The 24179-nt window shown below is 39.3% G+C and overlaps 1 protein-coding gene across 4 annotated transcripts in view; it reads left to right on the forward strand.

Moving 5' to 3' along the window:
* LOC144184404 (multiple epidermal growth factor-like domains protein 11) overlaps positions 1 to 24179 on the forward strand; it is a 67277-nt gene continuing 43098 nt past the window's right edge. For 3 of the 4 annotated variants that reach the window (XM_077710401.1, XM_077710403.1, XM_077710404.1), the window contains exons 1-5: positions 1 to 212; positions 14107 to 14226; positions 16852 to 16966; positions 17666 to 17767; positions 18589 to 18689. In XM_077710401.1, the coding sequence (XP_077566527.1) occupies positions 16860 to 16966; positions 17666 to 17767; positions 18589 to 18689 (310 nt within the window). In that variant the 5' untranslated portion in view covers positions 1 to 212; positions 14107 to 14226; positions 16852 to 16859. Of the gene's footprint in view, positions 213 to 5977; positions 6089 to 14106; positions 14227 to 16851; positions 16967 to 17665; positions 17768 to 18588; positions 18690 to 24179 lie in introns of those variants that run through there. The other variant, XM_077710402.1, reaches the window with a different exon arrangement.

Genomic DNA, 24179 nt, shown 5'->3' on the forward strand with positions numbered 1-24179 from the left:
GCATGGACGTCACCATAGTTTAAAGTGGGCCGCGCTTCAGCCTCAGATAAGCATCCGCGGAGGAGAGAAGAGGAGAATCCAGCGGCTGCATCCTTTGCCTCAGGTCCGAGCCTTTTGCATCCTTCCGGCCACGCAATTCATTATGGGAGATCGTGTCACCCGGAAATATCTGTTTCCTTCAGGGCGTTAACTTTGCATTCCAGGCGCCAGGGGTGAGTTTCCATTTATTTCCCTTATATTGAAAAACAAATATGTCTGTTTAATTGGTGTGGTTGTGAAAAAGCTGAGATGCGTTGCTTTTGTTCCTTGTATTTGCTCAATTGTTGTTGGTGTTATTTTTGCAAGTTTTTGAAGCTCGTTTGGGGATTTTGGAGAAGATGTCGATGTGGTTGGTGGCTGTGATACATTGAGCTTTCTATTTAATTGGGCTGTTGGCGAATCTATCCTCTGGAAAGAGGCGTTTGGTGCCAAAAGAAAAATGGCTGGATCAGCCAGGAGAGCTTTTCAATTTATTGCCAGCCCATTGTGTCTGTCCTACAGCTGCCGTAGTCCGGCCACATTGTCAGTTTAAGGAGAAATTCAGGCAAATGACATCGGAGTGGCGAATTTGGATTCCTAATTCAAAGCCCATGAACGCCTCAATTGAAGAATTGAAATTGAATTGTTATTTCTTGCTGCACATTCGATTTAAAGGTTGACTTTTCATATCATTCTTACGAGTGCTCGAGATGAAAGTTGCAAAGAGGGTGACTGATGAAGATCCTGCTTCAGATCAAAAGAGCGCACGCGCGCATGTTGTTGCTAAGATAAACAGATAGATGGCAGTAGATCGCAGGAGAAGCAAGCTGATTAAACTGCCATTAGTCTCTTTATCAACGTCTGCATTGTTTAATAATGGAGCTGTTCCCGCAATGGTGGGAGAATGAACAAGAACACACACACACACACACACACACACACACACACACACACACACACACACACACACACACACACACACACACACACACACACACACACACACACAAGGCCAAGTGTTGTGCAGTGCGCCGGTTTTTCACTATTAGAGCTGCATATTAATTATATTGTAGTCACAGCTTTGCATGGATTCCCATAGACAATTGAAATAACCAAATCATCGTTACATGACTGCATATTTAGATTTGTTTATATGCATCAGTGCTTGGGAAAATGAAGAGAAATCACATTGTTGATGAATTCTCTGAAGTTGACGCCTATCAAACAAATGACGATGAAACCCATTTGCTCAATTAAAAAAATGACGCATGCCAAAATTATTATTCACCTTTTTAAAATTAAAAAACGGTTACTTGCTTTTTTTTTTGCTGTAGTGTTTTGGTTCCTCTACTGAGCCTCCAATTGCTCGACAAACTACTATTAAATAAAATCCTTCGAGGGTGCAAAGTTTGTTGTGTTTGTCACAGGCCACTAAAATTGCATCCAATGAAAATGGTGCGTTCATCAATATGTGACGGTATGGAAGCTTGACATTTTATTAAGGCTGAAGTGCAGCTTCTCGTCATCATTTCATATCATCTCAGGCGTGATTCTAAATAATAAAAAGTATTTGTGTTAATGTGACATTTGAGCAGCTGTTGGATTTGGAAGAAGAAGAAAAAAACAACATCAACACACGGCCACTGCACTTTTAATGGATTTGGATTCATGCACACTCACTATCTATTAATTAAAAACAACACCAGAGTTGCCTTTTATTAGTGTATAATGAGGATGTCTGTGTCTGCTGTGCTATGCGCTAACGATCGATAGAGTGAAGTTCACCAGGTCAACTCATTATAGTGAGCTCAGCACTGTGAAGCGTACGTTTGAAATGACATGTGAGTGAGTATATACCTCAACATATATTGTTGTAATTCAAGACAGATTTAAACCTGGGTATTTTTCACTCAGTTTTGTTCTCTTCTGTCAAAACAGCTCAAAAGCAACAGCTCCAATGACCTTTATTCCGCCACTGAAGCTGTTTTTCCTCAGTGCTGACGGATAGCTCTTATTATTTCAGCAAAAAAAGCACAACATTGAACACTGTGCAAACACCCTGAAGCCATAACAAGTACATTAAGAAAAGTTAATGAAATACATGTCATCCGCTTGCCTTTTGAAAGCTCTGGCATTTACATGTTGCTACAGAAGGGTTGAAAACAATCAAACATGGGCCATAGCTTCTCTTTTGTTTTTAATATAGTAAAAAAAAAACAGCCTTATATTCAGAGTATTTTCATATCTTTATGCACCTAAAGGCACATACGTTTATTTCATTGGGAAATATTCAAAGTAAACCAATTAAATATATACTATATAAATGAGTCGGAATAATGCCTAGCATTTAACATCCACATTAATTTTAGTAAGGCCTAAATAGTAGAATACCATCTTCATTTGAGCATTCTTACTATGAATAGGTAATCATCTGCTTGGTGCATTTGTCTAATTTCTGAAACACATGTTTAGATAATTAAAACAATAATGGATACACTTATTTGATTTGTAAGGATTGTTGTTAAAAGTGTCAATACAATAGGCTCCCAACAGTGTGTTAGTATACTTCAGTTCAATCACAAAAATGACAATGTCTGACTAAACCAATCTTTGCACCTTTTGTCATGGCAGAATCCTGGGAGTTATCATATTGTGCAAGTGTTCACAATACCGTGGCTTACCGGTGTGTTGATAATACAGCTTAAAAAAAAAAGATCAGATTTTAAATAGCACTCAAAGTGCAAAATGATGATAGATTGTCCAAATGCCACACCATTGAACTCAGGCATCAGAAATTTAAATTCGGCTTCGTTAGTCGTCTCTCAGGTCTGACCGTGTCTGCATCTGATTAGGTTTACGTGAATTTAATTAGTAATTGGACAATTGCCGACGGTCATGTTGGTCAGCCGGCACACTGCGGAGAAACAGATTGCCCGTTTTGATTTGCGCCTGGGAAGAAAAATGGTGGACAGGGACCGATTTTGGAGATACGGGTGCTCCGGTGTGGCGCCGTGTTATCCAATTTTCCTCAGGTGCAGCACCTCCTGGAGGGGATTGCGTCCACATTGATGCTTAAGTCTACACTGGTAGATGAACTCATTAGATTCGGCTCTAGTTTAAAACAGCATGTATGGAAGGATCCACCTTATAAGTGGAGCATTTCCTCTGTCACTTTCAGTCAAAAGATGCACATTACATCTAATTTACAGCTAGATGTGTAGAAATTATTAGCATAAAGAGCCCTCTTGTGCGGGTTTGTGATATGATGCACTTTGTCAACAGGGTTAACATTCATTAAAGGTCTTTAGATGACAGAAATCATCAGCATTTCCATGCCCATTGACCTTCTGCTGAACATCTGCAAATGAGATACACAGCCTTTTTATCACTAATAATTAGAGTTTGAAAACAGAATCTGCTTGAGTAATTTAATCATTTTGAACGGGGTGTGTCAAGTCTGGATCATTTGGTAGCCAGCTGAGTCATACTGTTTTGACATCTCCTTTTATTAGGTTAAATTGTTGTCTGTTTCAAATGTTGAGGTTCATGTTTCTATACATTTTGAAAAAAAAAATGCACGCTAGTAAGTATTCTTAAGATAATGACTGTGTCCAAACTGAACTATTATCTTGCTTAGTCAATTTTTCTTCTCTGTACTGACTCTAGTTAAATGTAGTCATGATGCTCTATAGTGTAAGCAAGACATACTGACTGCTTAATGCTATTTGACAACATAAATAGTTTAGCGAGAGGCTTAACAATGAACTCAGAAGTAAAAGAGAGGAGGACAAAAAACACTTCCTAAACAAAATCTCCTCCCATCATCCGACAACGAGGGAAATTCGTCAAAGTCATAAATTAGCGTTAACGTCTTGCCCCTGTTCCCTTTTCATCAAACATTATTTAATGAATATTGAATAATTTATCAGGCACGCTGACAAAAGAAAGAGGCACGAAAGGTGAAGATGAACTATAGGAACAGACTTGATTAAGTTTTAAGGCTTATCTAATCAAACATTTTTTAAGATGCAAAAGCTGGCTTAACCACTCCAGCCAGGTAATTTTGACATCTGCTATTGTGCATGATGTTCTAATTATATTTCCCTTTTTCCTAGCCAAAACAATCAGTAACGTGGCAAGAATAAGATTAGTCCCGTTGCTAAGGCCACATTTGGATTTCAATTACTCTGCAGAGGGTTATTAGCCCATTTTTTTTTGTCTGTACAGCTTGTTTATCGACCATCAGGAAAAAAAAGTGTTATGAGCAGCATGAATAATCACATGGCTGTCGTATGGCTCTTTTTATATTTAACGTTATAGAACTGTACACCCTTCCATCTAAACTTCTAGGATAAATACCGATGAAAGTTTTTCCTCATAATCGACTCGACAAGCCGAGTCTTAAAACTCAATAAACTTGTCTATAAACTTGAATTTCACACATTTCTGTTGAGAAAGCTTTTCTTCAGGTCCTCAAGTATGTCTGTATACATATCTATACTGACCAAAAACATGTACGGTAGGCAGTTTGAACACTTTAAATTTTCCATAGATGGGAATGTGAGCGTGTTTAAAAAAATAGAAAATACAGTTTGTCATTACCACTTAAAAAAATTTCTTCACACAAGAAATTTTGACCATGCGCTTCTTTCATCTTCCCGTAAGAGTGTCCAATCTCAGTCTACTGACAAGATTTCCATGGGTTTGACTAAACGATAAATTTCCTACTTCCTCACATGCAGGCAGCATACCGCATCATAATTAGCTTGTGGTATCATATCAGACCAATTCAGCCACACGCCTCGCCTCTTCAATCAGTGCCTGCAAGTGAACTCTGGCGTATGTCCAACATCTATTGATGGATCTCCATGCTGTCATCCAGGCAATTTTAGCCAAATAACACTAAGCTCCCGCACATGCTTATTCAGCACCCGCCTACCTTGCACGGGATCAATGGGCAGCTGTCAGGACGGGGAAAGGAGCATGCGTTAAACCACGTCTGGGATTTGGATGTTGGATAACTGCCCACCCGACAGGGGTGCGTCTTGAATAATACAGCAGCACAACCCCGCCATGCATCACTTTTTGGCCCTACACTGCCAACGATTGGGTCAGGGCACTCGGCACATGGCTGAGGTAGCCCTGGTTAATATCTGAGCCACCTAATACAGTTATGGATGAAACTGTGATGGAATATGTCTTGGGTGGTCAGAAATACACCGTCGTGTCCAATTTTTGGGATTCTATTGAATCTGGGTCTTAGATTCGATTAGGTTAGATATAGAATATAGGTTATTCATCCCGTATTCGGGAAATTTCAGTGTCACAGTAGCAAGAGGGTGAGAATATAGACACAGTAAAATACATTTTAGACAAATAAATAGTTAATTAATAAATAAATGAATAAGCATATATACATGTACATGTATGCACATGTATGCATACAGTTGGTTTAAAAAAATCTCTTCAGATCCTGCTGTATCTTTCTATTATTGACATATACCATATTAATATATTAATATATTAAGTCTATCCACCTCAGTTCAAATGTCACTTTTTTGTAGAGAAGGTAAAGTTAGTGCAAACATCCGGAAAGAGGAAGTAAAAATAATTGATATGATGCGTTTGCACAAGTGTGCACAATCTTTGTCACTGGGAATATGGCTAAGAAAAGAATGAATCTGTCACACTAGGCACATGACAAATTGGAATATGCTCAATCCTGCTACCCTTTCAAGTGCTTATCATCACCCAAATAAATGTCACATTTTCCAGTAGGTTTTTTTTATCAATATGATCCACTGTTTTTATGGTTTTCATTTTATGACAAGCAGTGTTGTTCCAAATTGGCACAAGTGCATCTTTTCATTTTAACTGATTGAGTATACATTCTTTTTTTTTTTTTTTGTACCAATCAGCTATTTTAAATGTGTAATCACTTGATCACAGTCAGGTGCCGCTTGTGACTGAGGAAAACTCATTGGTGAAACTGTCCATGCTGAATCAGTTTGAACAAAACCTTGCTTTTAGTGTGCCATTTTGTGGAGTAGTTTGCAGAGAGAGCACCTCAGTAAGTCTGGCATTATTTTACCTCCTGTAAAAGATTGACTATTTCTAACATTATACCTCTCTAAAGTAGTGAAGCTGAAAAAAAACTAAACACTTTTTGTATTTCTTGCATTTTTTTTTCCATGAGCTGAGCTGTACTCACAAAAAAAAATGGCTAGTGTTTTGAAATCAGTGTATGGAGTGTGTTTTGTGTACTGAGGTAATCCATCTACTTCATGGTTGTGGCATCATGCTGATTACATACCATGATTTACAAAAGTGTGCCTAACCTGAGCTTTCCCACAATAAAAGATACATCTATTTCTTAAGGTAGAATTTTTGGGGGTTTGACCATGGATTTGGCATAAAATCTTATCCTATTGGGGTCACATACTTGCTAGTTGTAAGAGATGTATGTACATTTTTACATAGATTTGTGTCCATGGCAAAATTGTTTAGGTTTACCATTTCTTCAGTATGAGTAAGTATATAAGAAAAAAAGCTCTCAGCATGATTAGTCATTGCTGCAATTTATGCTCCAATGATATGTAGGCAAATATCTGAATGAATACAGTCAATCAAAATGGTGTAATGCTATATTTGTCAAGTCAAAGGTTTTGGACATAATGATATTTTTAATTCAGTGAATGGTTGGTTGAAAGACTGCAAGTGATGCTTTAATGTTGGTTTTATTCGGCCAATAACTGGCCATGCGTGCAGTCTGAAAGGAGCTCAATTGAGCTCTTATCTGGCTCATGTTTTAAAAATATTCTGAATAAGTAGGCGAATTTTGTTCAAGTGAACTGAAGGACACTGAAGTCACAGCGTCCAAATTGGATCCACAACTTTCATTCTAAAACGTTTAATTCAACTTTCATGTCAGCACGCCGGCGATGTGATATGTTCTAAAGGAGAATGCCAAGCCATTTTTCGTTCACTTATTGATCTCTCCTCTAAAAAAGGTCAACGTGCTACTACATGAGCTTTGAAATCGAGTGTGATGTTTTGGAAGCTAGTCCAGCACACACCTGACGACAAAGTATATATTTTTTAGATGATTTGCAGTCACACTCACCCAAAAAAGGGGGCTTTTGAGCCTGGATTTGTTGAGTTCTTATGCCTTTTTGACAGTTTTGTCTGGAAAATTAATAATTTGGTAGGGTTGCCTGAAAAACCTTTTCTTCTACATGCAGATATTTTCACAAGTCAAAACAAACGTGGTTTTTCCCTTTTGAGAACTGAAAGGTTTTCATGCGCAGCTAAAGCAGTGACGCGTGCCCCCGCCGAGTTTTTTCTCTCTGTTCCGCTCACTGTCTTCTTCACACACCGCTTACCCGGCGACATTTGGCTGGGGTTTTCTCGCTGCGCCGCGTCTCACATCTTGGACACTGACACAAAATAAATGAAGATGCTCAGAAGACGACTCAGGGTTGAGAGTTTGAAGGCTGCGTGGCTGAGGTGTGAAAGCATTGGTGTGTAAAATTGCACTGACAGCCTGCACTGTTGTTTGAGCATCTCATTGTGAGACGGCGTCACTATATTCTGCTGTCTTTTTCGTCCTCCACCTTTTTTTCTTTTTCATATAGCAGATGAAAGCAGTTCAAGTGTTATGTAGAAGTCACATGTTTGTAGCTTTTTGTCTGTGGCAGCTGTTTGACCCAGTCAGAAGTAGATATTGTGGTATTTTGTCTGCTTCAAAAGTTTTTGGATATATATATATATATATATTTTTTTTTGCACATGTGGGGAAGAAGAAGAAGAAGAAAGGTACACTGTTGTTTTGGCAAGCACAGCAAAACACAATTTGTTGTGACTTGCAAGTCAACTTTGTCTACAAACTTGAAATTCATGTAAGAGAAGCTTTCGACATTGCAAGTGAAAAGAAATGGTTTGGTTTAAAGGTAGAAGATGATGACAGACAGCTGTGCTTCACTGAGCATAAAAAAGGGAGCAGTTGATATAAAAGGGAAAAAATACAAACAATTAAAATATATTAAGAAATGTTCAACATGAAGTGTATAAATTTATTTTAGATGAGATGTAGGTGACAAAATGGAGGCACAACTGCCACTTTGATGTACTTACTCTTATTTCGGAATGCAGTACCCCCCATTAAATTCAGAAAATAAGAAACCTTTAAAGAGTTGTAGCTATCCATTACAAATGATGAATTTGGCAGGATTTGTTAAATTATCAAGTATAAATAAATGATAATCCAAAATATTTTTTTGATTAATAATGAGATTTATATGAATTTGTACTGCATTTTAGCAATAAAATGATAAAGACCGTGACTTTGTTTATTAGCACAACTGTGAGAATTCAAAGTCACGCAGCTTGAATTCAGTTCTCTCTTCACAATAAAAGTTCAATAATATGAGGTTCAGACCTCAACCTAATCAAATGTTCTAAAACCAAATCTCTTTCAATTTTAGTTGAATAAAATAAATTGCTGTAAAATGTAATAGTGGTGCCAGTTAAGTAAAACACAACTATAATTTTCCAGTGAATTTGACATGATTCTGAATGCATGACATAGGAAAATTCAAGTTAAAAGTGGAATGTTTTAGCAGGCAATGTAATCGTTGGCTTTTAATTACCGATGGCTTGTTAATTAGTGGGGGAAGTCGAGTTTGTGGTGCCTGACATTGGAGGAACTATTCATTTTCTCTCCATTCGATTTTAATTCTGCTCTCCATTGATGGTGATCCTTCCCATCAGCTAATGATAGTAAAAAAAATTGGACTGATATATTGAACCACTACTGATCAAATATCTTGACGATCATGCGGCCACACCAGCAAGGAATTTCACAACACGGTGGAGAGTTGAAGCACTCCTGGCTGCTGGAGAGTGAACAGACTGTTTCTCTCCTCAAGAAGCCTTTGCGGAGAAAGAAATACAATGAATGAGGAGCGACTGCCTCCAAAGGGTTGTATCTAGTGTTGGCCTGCCCTGTAGTGAGGCAAGGTTATTCACATGAAAGATGGTGTTGAGATTAGCGAGCCCTGCCTCGGCTCGCACGGATGTCCAGCAATGCCTCGCTGTGTGATTTATGAGAGTCGTGATATCAGCGCTCACCGCATGAATAAACCATGTGGCCGGAATTTAGCTCCCGTTAAACGACGCCCAGCACTTTCCCGAGAGTCTCGGCCTCCGAGCGGGACTTCCCGTCAGGAAAGTTGTGCTGTTGTCTTATGGCACCGTCATTAGTCCGCTTATTGATGGCGGGCGGTGGAATCTTCTCTCAGCGCCCTCCAAATTGCACATAATGAATGACTTTGAAGTTGAAGTTGGATTATATTAAGTCTGGTAATGATTAGAAGGCAGTCTGAGCAAAAGAGTTGAACAAGTATTGGGGAGGGGGGGGTGTAATGTTCCCCAGTTAAATGCAATGTCAAAATCCGTCTTGGCTCCAAATCCACCCTTGACTGAAACGACTAATGATGGGCTTCGATTATTGGATCCTTAATTGGGAGTTGTACGACGGATTGTTTTTAATCTATTGAGTTGCATTTATAATGGGTTGCATTGCTTAATCGTGACCAGCGGAGACACTATTGAGTCCACCACAACTTGTTTCAACTATAAGAAGAAAAGAAGCTATCGATAAAAAGTTGGGGCCAATCCAGTCAGGCAAAGGTTTATAATGTGGCACCACTCTTCCATGCAGCATTGTTCTGCTCAATGACACTGGCATGGGTACAAGACTCTAGAAACTTGACGAGCAATTATCCTAAACCAATAAAAATAAATTAATGTTCTCTCTGGTGAATCAAGGACATTAAGTCAAATAAGCGTCCTTCGCGAGTTATCATTCATCAAGTGTCACCTCTTTTACCTTGTATACTAATTCTAATCACTTTCTCTACCTAAAGTACATTTAAATGAGGAGAAATGCATTTATTATTTTAATCACAGTTCAAAGGCATTTGATGTACTGTGGCACTCAAACCTAATCACTCACTACCGGCCCACTCCCAGTTAAAAGGGAGTGGATAACTACTCACACTCAATGGGAGCCAATGAGCTAAAATACTTTTCAGCTCCAGGGATAACTTTTTTTTTATTTTTTAAATTGCAATCTTTTCTTAGCAAAGTGACAGTACAGATCAAAAACAGATTAGTTTCAATATCACTCAGAACGCAAATAGAGATGTGGATTATAGTAGTGCATCCATTAAATGAGCATTTCGATAAACAGTGTTTTTCGCAGCTTGGAGCAGGAACTATACTTCAGTTTGTGGCTTTAGTTGTAACGTAGCTGCGGGGGCACATCCCATACACGTACAGGTACGCCGCTAATGCAAGGGGAAGCACCACATCTCAGTTAATGAGACCTGCATCTTAATCAAATCCTTACTTCATCAATATATGCACAACAGTGCTTGCTTTATCATAGTGATGCACGCTGCTGCCTGCTTACACCTGGAACCTTTGGATCAGGCCAAATTTGGCTGCAGGGGAATCCTTCAGTAATCATGAACTCTTCCATGGACAGTGGTTACTACAGTGGCGACTATTCAAGAGCAAGTGACTATTTAACATGAACATTAGCATTTATGATTCATTTTCCATTTCACTTTTCCTCACATGGATGCAGGGGTTGCTTAAGCCAATCCCAGCCAACATTGGGCAGAAGGGGGGTTACCTTGAATTGATACCCAGCCAATCGCAAGGTTGCAATGAGATGAACAATCATACACGCTAACTCAGTCTTAGTTTTCAAGCAGTCTAACGTGGATGTTTTTGGGATGTAAGAGGAAAGGCTGGGCCCTCCACATTTATAAATTACTAATATGTACAATGTTAATTTACAACTTCATGAATAGAAACAGAAATTCACTGATAACATTGTAAAGTTTTTTTTTTATAGTGTGAAACTCCTTGCATACCAAAGATGGTGACAGGCATTCAATTAATTTAAAATGGAAAAAGGCTGTGAACACTCATCGATCAATGCCATTGGTGGCACTAGACATCCTATCCTCCTTTCTTCGCCCATCTAAGTCTAGCAAATAGATTGGACATCTAGCCCTGTCAATGGCACAGATTGAGCAGTGAAAATGTATGTCTGGGCTCAGCTCGCATTTAAACGATTAGACAGAGGATGAGGGAGAATTGCACCTCGCTGATCAGGCATTCTCTCTGTCGCTCACTACCCGATTGTAATGCCAGATGATTTCCCAACCTCAAGTCACGTCTGGATAATCACGTTTGCAATAAACGAGCAGCATTGAGATGAACCTTGGACATGTAACGGGATCTTGTGATAGGATGTGTGGACCTCTTACAACAATGTGCTGAGTAGAATTCATGCAGGATTGCAGGAGCTGGTCAGCCAGGGGACACGCTGCTTAATTGCATTGCACTTCAATAAGTCACAGGCTCAAGACACCCAGCTTTAATCACGCTGATGTCACTACCGATAGGCCCTGCAAGGGGGACCAGGGGGTGCGGTCTTTTCATTGTACGCGTCCGGCTACACTTTGCATGTGACAAAACACCATTGAAGTTCAGCAATCTGTTTTTTTTAGTAGTTCAAACTAGTTTTGCTGTAAATTCTAAATGCAAACTTGGAGTTATATGGCGCGAGACCCCCTAAATGATCCTCCAAGATTCTATGTATCACCCAGTGGGAATGCAAATTTAACAAGAACAACCAAAGTCCAGCACTTCAGCATTTCAGTACATTTTGCTTAACTTGCTGTTCCCTAACAGGAAGCTCAAAGCCAGAAAAAAAAGAAAATCATGACATTTTTGATCCATGCATTTTTGTAGTGCTTCAAAATGGGGGGAAAAAATGCCAGGGGTCGTCATTTTTTTTTTTTTGCTGCACCGAGCGGGTATGAAAGAGTCGGACTGCGCTTTTAATTTGTTTGTTTTATTGTTGTTCTTTTTAGCCGCATCGCATGGCTTGTGGCGTGCTTTTCAATAGTCTAAAAAGTGTTTCTATTTAACCGTTTTGTTGATCAAATGCAGAAACATTTCGAAGGTTTCATTCCCTGAAATAAAAGCAGTGAGGAATACCATCTTTATCAGGATAATAAACTCTCTGGAGCAGATTTACTTTGATGTGAATGTGAATGTTTGAAGTGTAAACACAAGCAAAATGTCTTTATAAATGTTGACAGGGGGAAACGGATTTATCCTTACAATGATGAAAAGCAGCATTTAATACATAAACACAATATTTAGGGTCAATTGGAATAGTTTACCATGCTTCCTTCACTGGTTTGGGTCATTTCTTCACTACATTGCCTGGTGACTGGTCTGCTATGTACAAAATACATCGATGAATAGATGCATGTAAACTTTCAGCACTTGACTACTAAAATACCTCATGCTTTTCTGCTTTCCATTTAATTGCTCACATACTACAGTAGTGTTTTTTCTTCTTCTTTTTTTTTTTTTTTATTCAGGAAAAAGACATTTATGTTCATGGTCACCAGGCTGTTCAAGTGCAAACATACTATATAGCTTGTTATTTCATGTCATCATAGCAACTGCTTTCACAGATGCTTGGCGCCATCTGTATCCAAGCCCTTCTTATTTTCTCTCTCTCTCTCATTAAGGCACCTAGCGAACTACAATAGACTAAACTCTCGATAAACTCATTTAAATTGATCACTGTCAGCGTCTCTGATTTGAACGTCTATCGCCTTCAATGGAACTGATTGAGTTCATGAATTAGGCTAACCTTGGACCTTTTGTATTATGGCTCTATCTAATGGACTCCATCCACTAGCAATTGAGCACGTTTTAACACATGATAACGACATGGCAAATTCAAAACGGGGTTGACTGAAGGAGTCATTTCATCGTCTTTGAAAAGTACAACTTTTATTACAATTCCGACCTCAGAAAGTACCATTTGGTGAACGATTGATCGTACCTGTTACACAAGCCCACAATATTACACATTTAATCACGGTCTTATGCTCAGTCTGAGATGCTTTGTTTCTTGCTGACAATTGGACATCAGTTGTTTGGCTGAAGGATTTACTCTAATGCCAGTAATTTCACATACCCTTCCATCACCCTGAGCCATAGTTTTCTCATTTTTGCTTTTTTTGTGGCTCTTCTGTTTACATTTTTTTTTAAAACTAGATTTGGTAGTTTTTTCTGTATTGCTACTGTTTGACAAAAAAATTGGATCTACTTAACACAATGTCTTTCAAAATAAAACAATCAATCTAATTTCTGCCTGTATTTATGTTCTGTTTTGACTAAAAAGAAAAGCATCTTTCATTTTGTAGCAAAAGTGCATTTTCACATTCACTCTTTCACATTCACTGCAATATGTTCATTTTTTTATCCTCTAAACTCCAACTCTTTATTTTCCTCCAGGAATAAAAATGTGAATTGATGATTCAAATATACTGCATAGCGTATTCAAAGAGAGTAGTTTCCTTTGGAGGCAGGTCGTCAGTGAGACAAAGATATGTTAAATGAGCTTATTAGTGAGGGCAATGGAGTGTCCCGTCCTGGCAAAAGAAAGAAGCTGAATTATTCATTGGAGCAAAAGACAAAGCAGGCATATTGTGTGTGTTTTTGATCCCCCATCCCATCAATGCCCTCTGACCTCACGGAGGAATCATTAGGAGTGCATTTGAGGTTGATGACAAACATATACGGATGCCGGGTGTGCATTCTGCGCTGTGGTTCTAGTGTGGGCTTTGTTAATGAGAGCAGATCATTTGGTCGCACGGCGTACGAGCTCCTTGCAAGCGTTTGAAGTGTGAGCTGAGTTCATTGTGACTGCCCCTCTTGATTTAATACGGCCTTTTATTCCTTTAGCAAAGCAGCGAAAATCAGGTAGGAGGCACGCACGTAGTATAATGAAATGAAAACTGTGCAATTGGATGTGGAGGCCGCAGCGAATAAATTGGCCTTTCAAGAGCAGCTTACGTGAATGCTACCCCCGCCGAGAGCATCACTTCCGTAACAAATGTATGAGTCTTTGTTTGCAAGTGTGGCGCAAATGTGTGTCTTGTGTGTGTGTCATCATAAGCTCATTAGTTTTCTTCTTGCCAACAGATTTGTGACCTGTCATCATTCCTCCCAGAGAGGGTGTGTCTGAACACACAGAAGCTTTTTCACAAGCCCACCAAAACCCCTGTCTGTGCTCTTCGGCATCCATATAGGCATTACTATTAGGTGAGTGTTAGTTCACGTGTCCCGTAATATTAGCTGAAGTCTTACTAAAGCTGTCTTTTAAGAGCTGCACTCACTTTTTTATGTCGCTACCACTACTAACAAGCTTACTCAAAGAGCATGGCTCTCCGTCATGGTCTAAAAATGTTTCAACTGCCGGATCCACTAAGATCCTAATAGCTGAGGGAGGGGACTTTTATTCATGTCTTTCCAAGTGAACCAAACATGATTAGAGGATCTGCAATGCTAAATTGGAATCTATTGTTTTAACACAATGTACTTGATAGTATGCTGCAGTTTCATTCAAACCTGATTTAAAGATGACAGCTTTTTATTTATTTATTGCTAGCTATAGTGCTTTTTCCCCCTGTAAGGATGTGTGGGTGATCTGGTGTCTTTCCCTAATAACTTTTTACAAACTATTGGGGAACATTTTGGACTGGTCGCTATTGCTCGGTACATTTAATTGGTGGCCATATATTTGAACGTGAAAAGTACATGGTAGGATAGTTTAAGAATGAATAAAAGCTGCTCTTAACAGTGGAAAATACAATGTCTGAGACACAATAAGATTATGTATGCACTGGCTCAGTGTTCGTGTTATCTCCACACAGAACCTTTGTTTGTGTCATTGTGAGACTTGTGTTCCTGTCACTTTTCTGAACTTTCATGTTGTCCTTGCGTGTAAGACGATCCCTAGTGTTATTTCCTTGCTGATTTTTTCCCCCCGACTAGTGTCCCACTGTCAAATAACATTTTAACAAGCTTACAAAGCATGTTTTGCTTTTAAACTTTTAACACGTAACCTCAAATGACAGTTTCAAATACATTTACTTTATAAAATGACATTTTTCCAAATAGCTTTGACTTTGACTTGCGAGCTGTAAAACCATAGAATCGTCACCATTTGTCAACATTGTCACTAGCAGAGACGCAAAAGAACATTTAAACCTAATATGATTTCTGAAGAAGTGTTATTATAAAATAGTGGAATAGTGTTTAGCGAGACTGCCTCACAGTTCCGAGATCGAGGGGTTCATTCCCAGGTTGTCTTTTGTAGACTTTGCATGTTCTCCTAGTGCCTGTGTGGGTTTTCTTTGGGTACACCGCGACACCCCACAACCCCAACACGTCTAAGCGTGAACGATTGTTGACTCATTGTTGCAATTGTTCACAAAGTTGGCTGGGATATATTCCAGCTCCCCCTAAAGCTCTGTGAGGATAAGCGGAATAGAAAATGAATAAATGTAATCATTTACTTTAACCAAAAAGCCCCTAGCAAAGAAAACATTCCATAATCCTGTGCAAAACACCATCATTTTTTTTTTTTAGCCCAAACACTTTGTCACCAAATGTGAAAATGAGAGGTAATGTGCCACTCCAATCAGCCAAAACAGATGACGGTGAGTGGTGTCATCACAAGAGCAGTCAAATCCTTTTTGTCAATTACATAACACCCCTCCGCTGTTTAAGCACATTCTCCTGAGGATGGCCCAGAAAATCATAGCGGTCATCTCCTGTAACAAGCGTACACCTTGATTAATCATCCTGTTAAGAAAATGAACATGACAGTAACCTCTGCCTGCTCGGATGGACTCCTACTTAGAGCGAGTGAAGCTTTGATTGATTTTCCCTCACTTGGAAGTGAACTACAGGCAGCAATCAATGCGGAAGATTAGCAGAACATGTGAACGCTGCTGTTAAAGGATACAGTCACTCTGATGTTGAGCTCAATTCATAGGAGGCGCATGTGGGATGCATTAAAAGTCTGCAAAAACTCAAGCCAGCAGATTTGATCTTCTTTTCTATCCCTAGCTTGTTGTTTTCGATCAATGTAGTCTTTCATTCTGAGGCTGATGTCACTTTTTAGTGCCACTACCGTTAATAGCATGCTGCTATTAACCTATGCCATGCAGTGCATGCTCATTCTTTATGTTTGTGTCCTCATTTGCTTGAAGAAGGCCTGCAGATGAGAGAAATTTGTCATTGTCACCCCCTTACCGCCCGCCATCGTGTGTTATCTCCCTGTGTGTTTATGTCTAATGAAATAAGCTGCAGGTCTCAACAAATCATCGTCTCCGTCAGTGTCGATGTTGAAGGTTGAACGTCTCCCAAAAGGAGATGAAACGTAGTAACTTTGGAGTGAGAGATTGTTTTGGGAATTCAAACTACTTTAATGTTTTTTCTGTCTTTTCTGATTCTATATTGTTGCAACATTACAAGCTTATATTGTTCCCTCAGTACTTCCTCTTAGGTTAAATGATCCCAGATTGTACACATTCATCACCCATATCTCTGAAGAAAATAATTTCAAGCTTTGGAAAAGGTCTATTGTATCTGGGATTTATGTCAACACACACCTTTGAGTTGTATTCCAGGGTATTATTGGATCATTTTTCTTTGTTAGTCAAGGAAAAGCAGTAGTTTACTACTTTCTTGTTAATAACCCGCTTTTTTGAATGGTGTGCATTTACATTTCTGGGAACTATTTTGTAAAAAAAATTCCTCTTTTTCACAAATTGTTCCAATGAAATAAACATTTTAAACATTAAGATTCTATGTTTTCTCAAATATTGACATACCAATGAAAAAATAAAATTCAATAAAGATGTGTCTTTATGGTTTCAGGTTGAGTGATGAGGTCACTTGGCCGTCTATCCACCCTGCTCCTCATTTTGGGCTTTACCGCCCACGTGCGGACCCTTAACCCCGATGACCCCAACGTCTGCAGCCACTGGGAAAGGTCAGCACGTTTGCTCTTTTTTTTTCTGCTCCTTCCAGAATAAATGAATACAAACCAGCACGAGGGTCCAGGAGAACGAGGCCATCTTTAGGCAGGCAGGCGGCATCTTTAGTGAAACAGGCTCTCTCTCTCTCTCTAGCCAAGTCTTAGATCCATTCTCAACCATTACAGCCGTATCGATTTGGCACAGCCTGAGTCGAGGCACTGTGAGGGATGGGGAGGAGTTGCTGCTTCAAATGAAATACACAGGAAAATTGATCAGGCTACTCTCATTCCCAATCAATCACAACAGCCAGAGAGCCGGAATAATTATTAGCCGGGCCGGGTTGTGTCACTTATGAGAAATAAGACGGAATAATTTCTGGCCTGGCGAAGGGGGGTGGAAAGAAAACCCAGGTGATATATTACCGAGATTATTGCCTGACCAAGGTGAGGGTACTTAGGAATGCGCTTCCGCTTTGTTGGCATTGATAGCTTTCCCATAAGTGGGCTTTGCTGGTGGCTTTTGCTCACCAATATCCAGCTGCTTCCTACGCTGCGCACATCAATAAAATGAATCACCAATAAGGTCCTTTAATGCCTTTTATTACAATGCTTTTGTTGAAGCTGTACACTCATGGGATCTTTTCATTCTATGTTGGGGCTATGGCGCTACATGAGATAGTAATTACAATTTGAAATGTTTTTCTCTCTTTTTAGTTACGCCGTCACTGTTCAGGAATCTTATGCTCATCCCTTTGACCAGATTTATTACACAAGATGTACTGATATTCTTAACTGGTTCAAGTGCACAAGACACCGGTAAGCTTGAATAACAACAATTTGGTTGCTTTTAGGTATTTTTTTTTAAGATTTGTGAATGTCTTGGACTTTCCTGATCAATAGAGTTGGATAACTGAGCTTTTGTCTTATAACCATGTTATGTTAGATATGTCTATCAGCTGATTGGCTGCCGATGATGCTGACCGTCTAATCCATTTGAACTAGGTGGAGTGGCAGTGATGATTCAAATAGATTGGGCAACCTTTGCAGTCAATATTTGATTAAATATTGTCTTTTATTTGGGGTGTAAATTCCCATTTATGGCTAAATTTGATTGGTTGGTAACGACACTATACTAGACATAAATCCTCATTTTTTTTCCTTGCAAATGTTTTAACATGTAAGATGGAAATTTGAAATGGAGTTTTCCTTTGGGACGTATTGTTGCTATAAAACATCTATTGGCAAAACTGAGGTTTTAAAAACTCTTGTAGGCTATTTCATGAAAATGTGCATCTTAACATTTTGAATTGCACTGTCCATATAAAAAAAGTCATCAGTATAATGTTAATAAATTGCTGAGGTTGACATGAAATACACCATACTTATAGTTGGTGTATTTTTGTGTTGTTTTTTTTATTTTTTATCCCATGTTGCTTTGCTACTTTGCTTGTGAGAAGAATGTGCAATCGATAGCTATAGGGAGGCTTTATACCTCAATGACTTTGACTACTTACCACTCCTTTCTACTTCAACAATAAATCAAAGCAAAACATCTCTTTGTTTGTCTTTCTTCCCCTCTGCAGTGGTCCCACATATTGGACATCTCATATCTATCTCGCTGTGTCTTGTTTCCTCAGGATCAGCTATAAGACAGCTTATCGGCGGGGAGTTAGGACCATGTATAGGCGCCGCTCACAATGTTGTCCTGGATACTTTGAGAGTGGAGACTTGTGTGTCCGTGAGTATCACTTTTCAACCCTAATCCTATTTTCCATCAAACTTTCCAGTGGTGTATATTCTAAACCAGTGAGTTCCAACTGTTCTCTCGTGTCTCCTGTCCTGCGATCAGCATTTTTTTAATCAATAAAACAGTCACCCTATATCATATAGTTTTAATAGGCACAAGCATAAAACTCATGAGGAATGAGGACCATGTCAAAAAATGGAAATCACTGCAGCAATGTCATTTTACATGGAGAAAACAAATTTGGCACTCCAATCTCGCCATCTTTTTAATCTCTCATTGCTATTCCATCCAAAACGATGCATTAGGGATTCCCCGGCCTTATTTTTTTCCCCACATTTAGGATCTACTTATACTCTGAAGCAAATATTTTCACTTTTTATCGTTTTGTGTTAAAGGAAAAAAAAAGGCTGCTATGAATTCAAAGTGACTGATTATAGAATTTCATAGCACCATGTTTGAAGCACATAGTGAAAAAATCTGGGTAATTTTGTCATCCTTTGCTTGTTCTGAATGAACCAATTGGACTATTTTGCCATCTTTTCTCAACTTGATAATCTATTATGTTTATTTAATGTCTCTGAATTTTTTTTTATCTTTCTACTGAGTGACATCTTTGAATTGTAACACTCATGCATTGCTTTGGGTTAGTTCTAAGACACAACAAATGCCATCAACCATGACAACCAAAAGAGGCACAACTATTATTGTAAATATGAAACCCCCACACAGTTTTGAAATGTTAGTTTTGCATGTTTTCCGCATCCGTATTGGGTCTTTCCCGGGTACTCTGGCAATTGATCACTTCAAATTTAGTGCATGAATGTGTGTTTCTCTCATTGAGGCCTACGATTGGCTGGCAAGCAATTCAGGGTTTACCCTGACTACTGATATTAGATAGCTTGGATAGACTCCAGCACCCCCGCAACCTAAATTGAGGATAAACGGCTTGGCAGATGGATGAATCTTGAACACACAAGCCAATTTGGAGACCTGACTCACAGTTGTGAAATGCTGTTCCAAGCATTGTAAGTAAAGAATCAAATAGAGGATGACTTGCAGACAATCAGCCTCCCAGGCAAGCACGTCCGTCCGCCCACATTTTTCTTTTACTATACACAACCAATAACACTTAATCAGCACCTCCTCTGTTAGCGAGCCACCATCCATGTGGCTTTGATCGGATTTAGATGAGTGCGCCTGATTTAAAACGCAGGCATGCCGTTTTCCACCACAGACCGCTCTCTGTAAGCTCTTCCGGCTAAATTAATTTAATCGAAGCTGTATAACAATGAGAAAAGTTAACGAGCCAACTAGGTCCTGGTGGCACAGAGAGGAGGGGCCATTAAAAAGCAATCAGTTTTTAAAAAAGCAGAAGCTGTGGAAATTAGCCTGAAGCAAGATGCTGAAAATAATCCTTAACTGATTATTTTTCGATTAAACAGATATATATGTAACCTAAACTCTATTTTTTCCCCTCAACCATAAATTGACTCTTAAGTCTGTTTCGACAATGTTGTTTTCATTTTAAATAATCACTACTGCATTGGTTCTCAAACTGGAGTCTAACTGCTTTAGCAACATCGGAATGGACACAGGCTTATGAAAATAAGAGAATTAATATCTGATATTTTAGATGATACTTTGTTGTAAAAGAAACACATAGAAGTTTATTTAAGGTTTGAATAGTGAAAATAAATGATACGGAAAAGTTTGTAATGTAACCTGCTGCTGTTCTTACTTTGATGTGCTTTTATTACTTTCAATATCACTAAAACACTAAACATTTTTTTATTAAAAAAACTTTTTGGGTTAAAACCTCACAACCAAAATACAATTGTAGCCTTTCCCCATTAAATCAATGCGACCCTCTTCCTACCCCATTTATTTAAATTTCCATTCACAATGTTGTGAATAAATCCGCCTGATGGTGTAGTGGTTTACTTGCCTGACTTCAGCGCAGGCTCAATTCCCGCTGGTGGCGATATGATTGTGATCGCGAATAGTCGTCTGTCTCTCTGTGTGCCCAACGGTTTACGGGCGACCGGTTTGGGGCGTAGGCTGCCTTGTGGCCGGAGTCAGCTGGGATAGGCTCCAGAACCCCCCGTAAACCTTGCGAGGATGTGCGGTATGAAAGCTGAATGAATGAATGTTGTGTATTTTCCTTCCAGACAATGTTTTTATTCTCTTGGAAAGAAATTGAAATGACACTGTAATATTTACTTGACCTTTTGCACTCGGTGCAAGACATTTTTGTTTGTCCTTGTCTTAGCTTTACGGTTCCCAGGGTGTCTCAGCTCTGGGAAGCAAGCCAGCAAAAGGTTGTATGATCATCTGGGGGGTCTTAAGAAGTGAGTTGCGCTTTGATCAATAATGTATTCATTAAACATTTGACCGACGATAAAGTTATGTATTCATCGGCGACTTTTTCAGGGTGTTAACTGCTGGTTTCACATGTAGTTAGGTTTTATTTGGATTTCATGTCAAGCGTAGGAGAAAGAAAAATGTGCCCCTGCCTTCCACTGTGGGACTTGAGGCACTGAGGGGCCGATAGGGCAGTTTTGCTTTCTGCTGTCTTTGCAAACTGTTTCAGCCCTTTTAATCCTAACACTTTCACTTCCAGGATTAAGAGATTTGTCCTCCCCAAGCTGTTTTGCATGCAGCGACAAAAGCGGGCATTATAGCATAGATCGACCCAAAATGAACTCGGTGTGTTTGTTTCAGTACATTTTGTCAGGTGTATGTTAAAGTAGCTCTTTTTAAAAATAATTTCATCACAATTTAATGTTCCCTCTCTTTGCCTCTATTTAAAAAAGTAATCTTTGTGTAAATAATACTAAATGTTTGCTTCAGTAGGACTTTATCAATTAGTGATATGAGTTTGTATATCTCAGAATTCCTTCAGTACATCTTAGTAAGTCATTTCCTTTGGAGGCTGATGTGAGGAAGTCACTAGCTAATAAGCTCTTTATTACACGGCTTCCGCATGTTCACTGAAGTATGATCATCTTTCGGTTCCAAGATTTCCTCGATTTCATTTGAAGGTTTTAGGCAGTAACACGTGTTTCACATCTTCTGAGTTTTTTCTTCTTCTTGTTTTTCACAAGAAAGGCTTTCTGTGCCTTTCATATCTATATCATCCTGACGTTGTTACTGTTTTTCATGCCCCAAAGATTTTAAAAAAAAAATCACCTTCCCAGATAGAAAGTTTGGATGGAGTGTTCAACAAATGCTCCCTACGAAATTGATTCCAGCATAGGTGACCTCATAGTACCTCATATTTGCAGGCACAAAGAAGAAAGCTTGAAGATTGGCCAGGAGATTATTATTATTATATTGCATATTTTTCAGGAGCGGGTGGAAAGGCAAATAGGCAACAGTAAAGAGAGAATAAGAGTAGGGGTTCTCCTATAGGAAGAATTAGGTAGGATTAGGAATGTGCCCTGTTTTTGTTCAAACCGATCAAGCACAAAGTCTTTAACCAATCAGTTTTTTGGTAAAACAAGTAGCGTCTGACTGCAATCAACTGGTTACCTTCCTAAGGCAACTGCTTGGTGAAAAGGTGCCATTTTGTTCAGAGAAAGAAGGACCGAGTCCTCCTTGCTGATGATTTTGATGGATTAATTTGATCTGATCTTGAAGCGAGAGCTGGTGGCCACTGACAGCCTCAGTTTCACGTCTAGAACACTGTTCAGTCTGTCTTCTGGATGAATGGAGTGGAAAGTGTTAACTAACAAAAGATGACATGAATACATGAAGATGCAATTTGTAGCTAAAAGTTATACAGCAGGGATATGACTAATGGGAAAGAGCCATTTGGATCAAAAAAAAGAACACAACACAGAAATTGTAATATCTTTTTTGTCATTAATTTGGAGACAGATTGCAGTTAGGACATGGAATACTATAACTCCTATTAACGGCGCCGCACATTTACCAATTAGCTCCATTGTTAAGCGCTCTGATAACACCTCCTGCATAATGAGCTAGATTAGCCTTTTATCGAGATGAAAGACTCCGTTTTCAGATTCCTCAGAAATGAGTTTGCCCGTGTGATTCATGAATTTCAATTAAAATGAAAAGACCTACTCCTGTTTGATTAGGATTTGCCTTTTTGGGGGAGTTCTATTCAGATTTCTGGTTGAAGTGCACACTTCATCTTTTTCTCCTTGGCCAAAACTTCATTTCCATGTTTCTTGTGTGGACACGTTTGCATTCCCCCTCCTTTTGGGCTCTGATCAGAATTTGCTGATTAACACAAAAATCAAATCAGCTCGTCGTGGTGACATTGAATTGGTCTCCTCGTTTCCAACACTCTGCATATTGCGGCCACATTGATTACAGGTAGTCGATCTGGTGCCTTCGTCAGCACAAATGTTAGACAGACTCCCTTCTTTTCTTTCTTTTCCCATCCCTGCTTGCTTTTAATTAGACACCTACCTGGCCAGAATACTGATGTGCTGAAATCTGCCTTGTATTATCTCTCAATCTCTGGTTTACCCATTTTTGCCTTAGGAGCATTTCCGTGATTCGCAAAGGCTCGCGGCTGTTTGGGATTCCCCCCATTCCTCCTCTTTCCGGCCTCACCCCCCACCCCCCTGCTGGCAGTGGACCCTAATCGAAGGCTGATTGAGTGATAATCCATAGTCGTACAGTTCAGGCATGCTGCCAGCTCTCGCTGACCTCTCTGCCTCCAAAATGAGATGCATGGTATCGCACATAAAACTGGGGAGGAAAAAAACAACTCCAAGCTAATCTTGCTTTCCCAATGTACTATTCCAAACCGTAATATGAGGACAATAAACAAAAAGGCAGAATTTGGCTGCGATCCCAACCGGATCAGGCATCTGTTTGTTTTGCTGCCCTTGGTTGTGTGATTTCACCACAGGCTAAGTGCGTGAACTGCTGATTCCCATCATGCTTGCTTCCTTTCCTCAGGATAAGGGAATGCCTGTCTTAACCTAGTGAGCCTGATGACCTTGTCTTCCAACTCAACTTTTTTTTTAATGCCAAGCCCTCATCTTTATGATGGATTTGATATAGTTTCATAAAACAACAAGAAATGGCAAACCCCCTACCCAGCGGATTGTTTTTAAACTCCCCCAGCACGCTCACAGGAATACAAATAAGATCCCAACGGTCTGGTGCCGTGTTGCTCAATAAGAATGATCGGGACAACACACACACACATACTTGGTAAATACCGCAATGCGCGGTCCTCGCTATATTCAAGAATGAGTACATGACAAAGCACTGGCTGATCAAATTAGTAGGGATTTACGACTCACTTTGTCATGGCTCTGCCTGCTGATAACAGCTCGATTTGGAACGTAAAACCATGTGATAAACTGAGATGTTGATTAAGTCCCCACTTTCTGGAGAATTTTTTTTTAGTCTGCTGTCAAATCATGTAGATGGATGCTGAATAGAAGTGTTTAACGACACAGCATTTTCTCGCCGTCCTACCTAGTGTGTGTCTTTTTA

This window comes from Stigmatopora nigra, chromosome 2 (assembly GCF_051989575.1).
Source record: "Stigmatopora nigra isolate UIUO_SnigA chromosome 2, RoL_Snig_1.1, whole genome shotgun sequence".
Lineage (NCBI taxonomy): Eukaryota > Metazoa > Chordata > Actinopteri > Syngnathiformes > Syngnathidae > Stigmatopora > Stigmatopora nigra.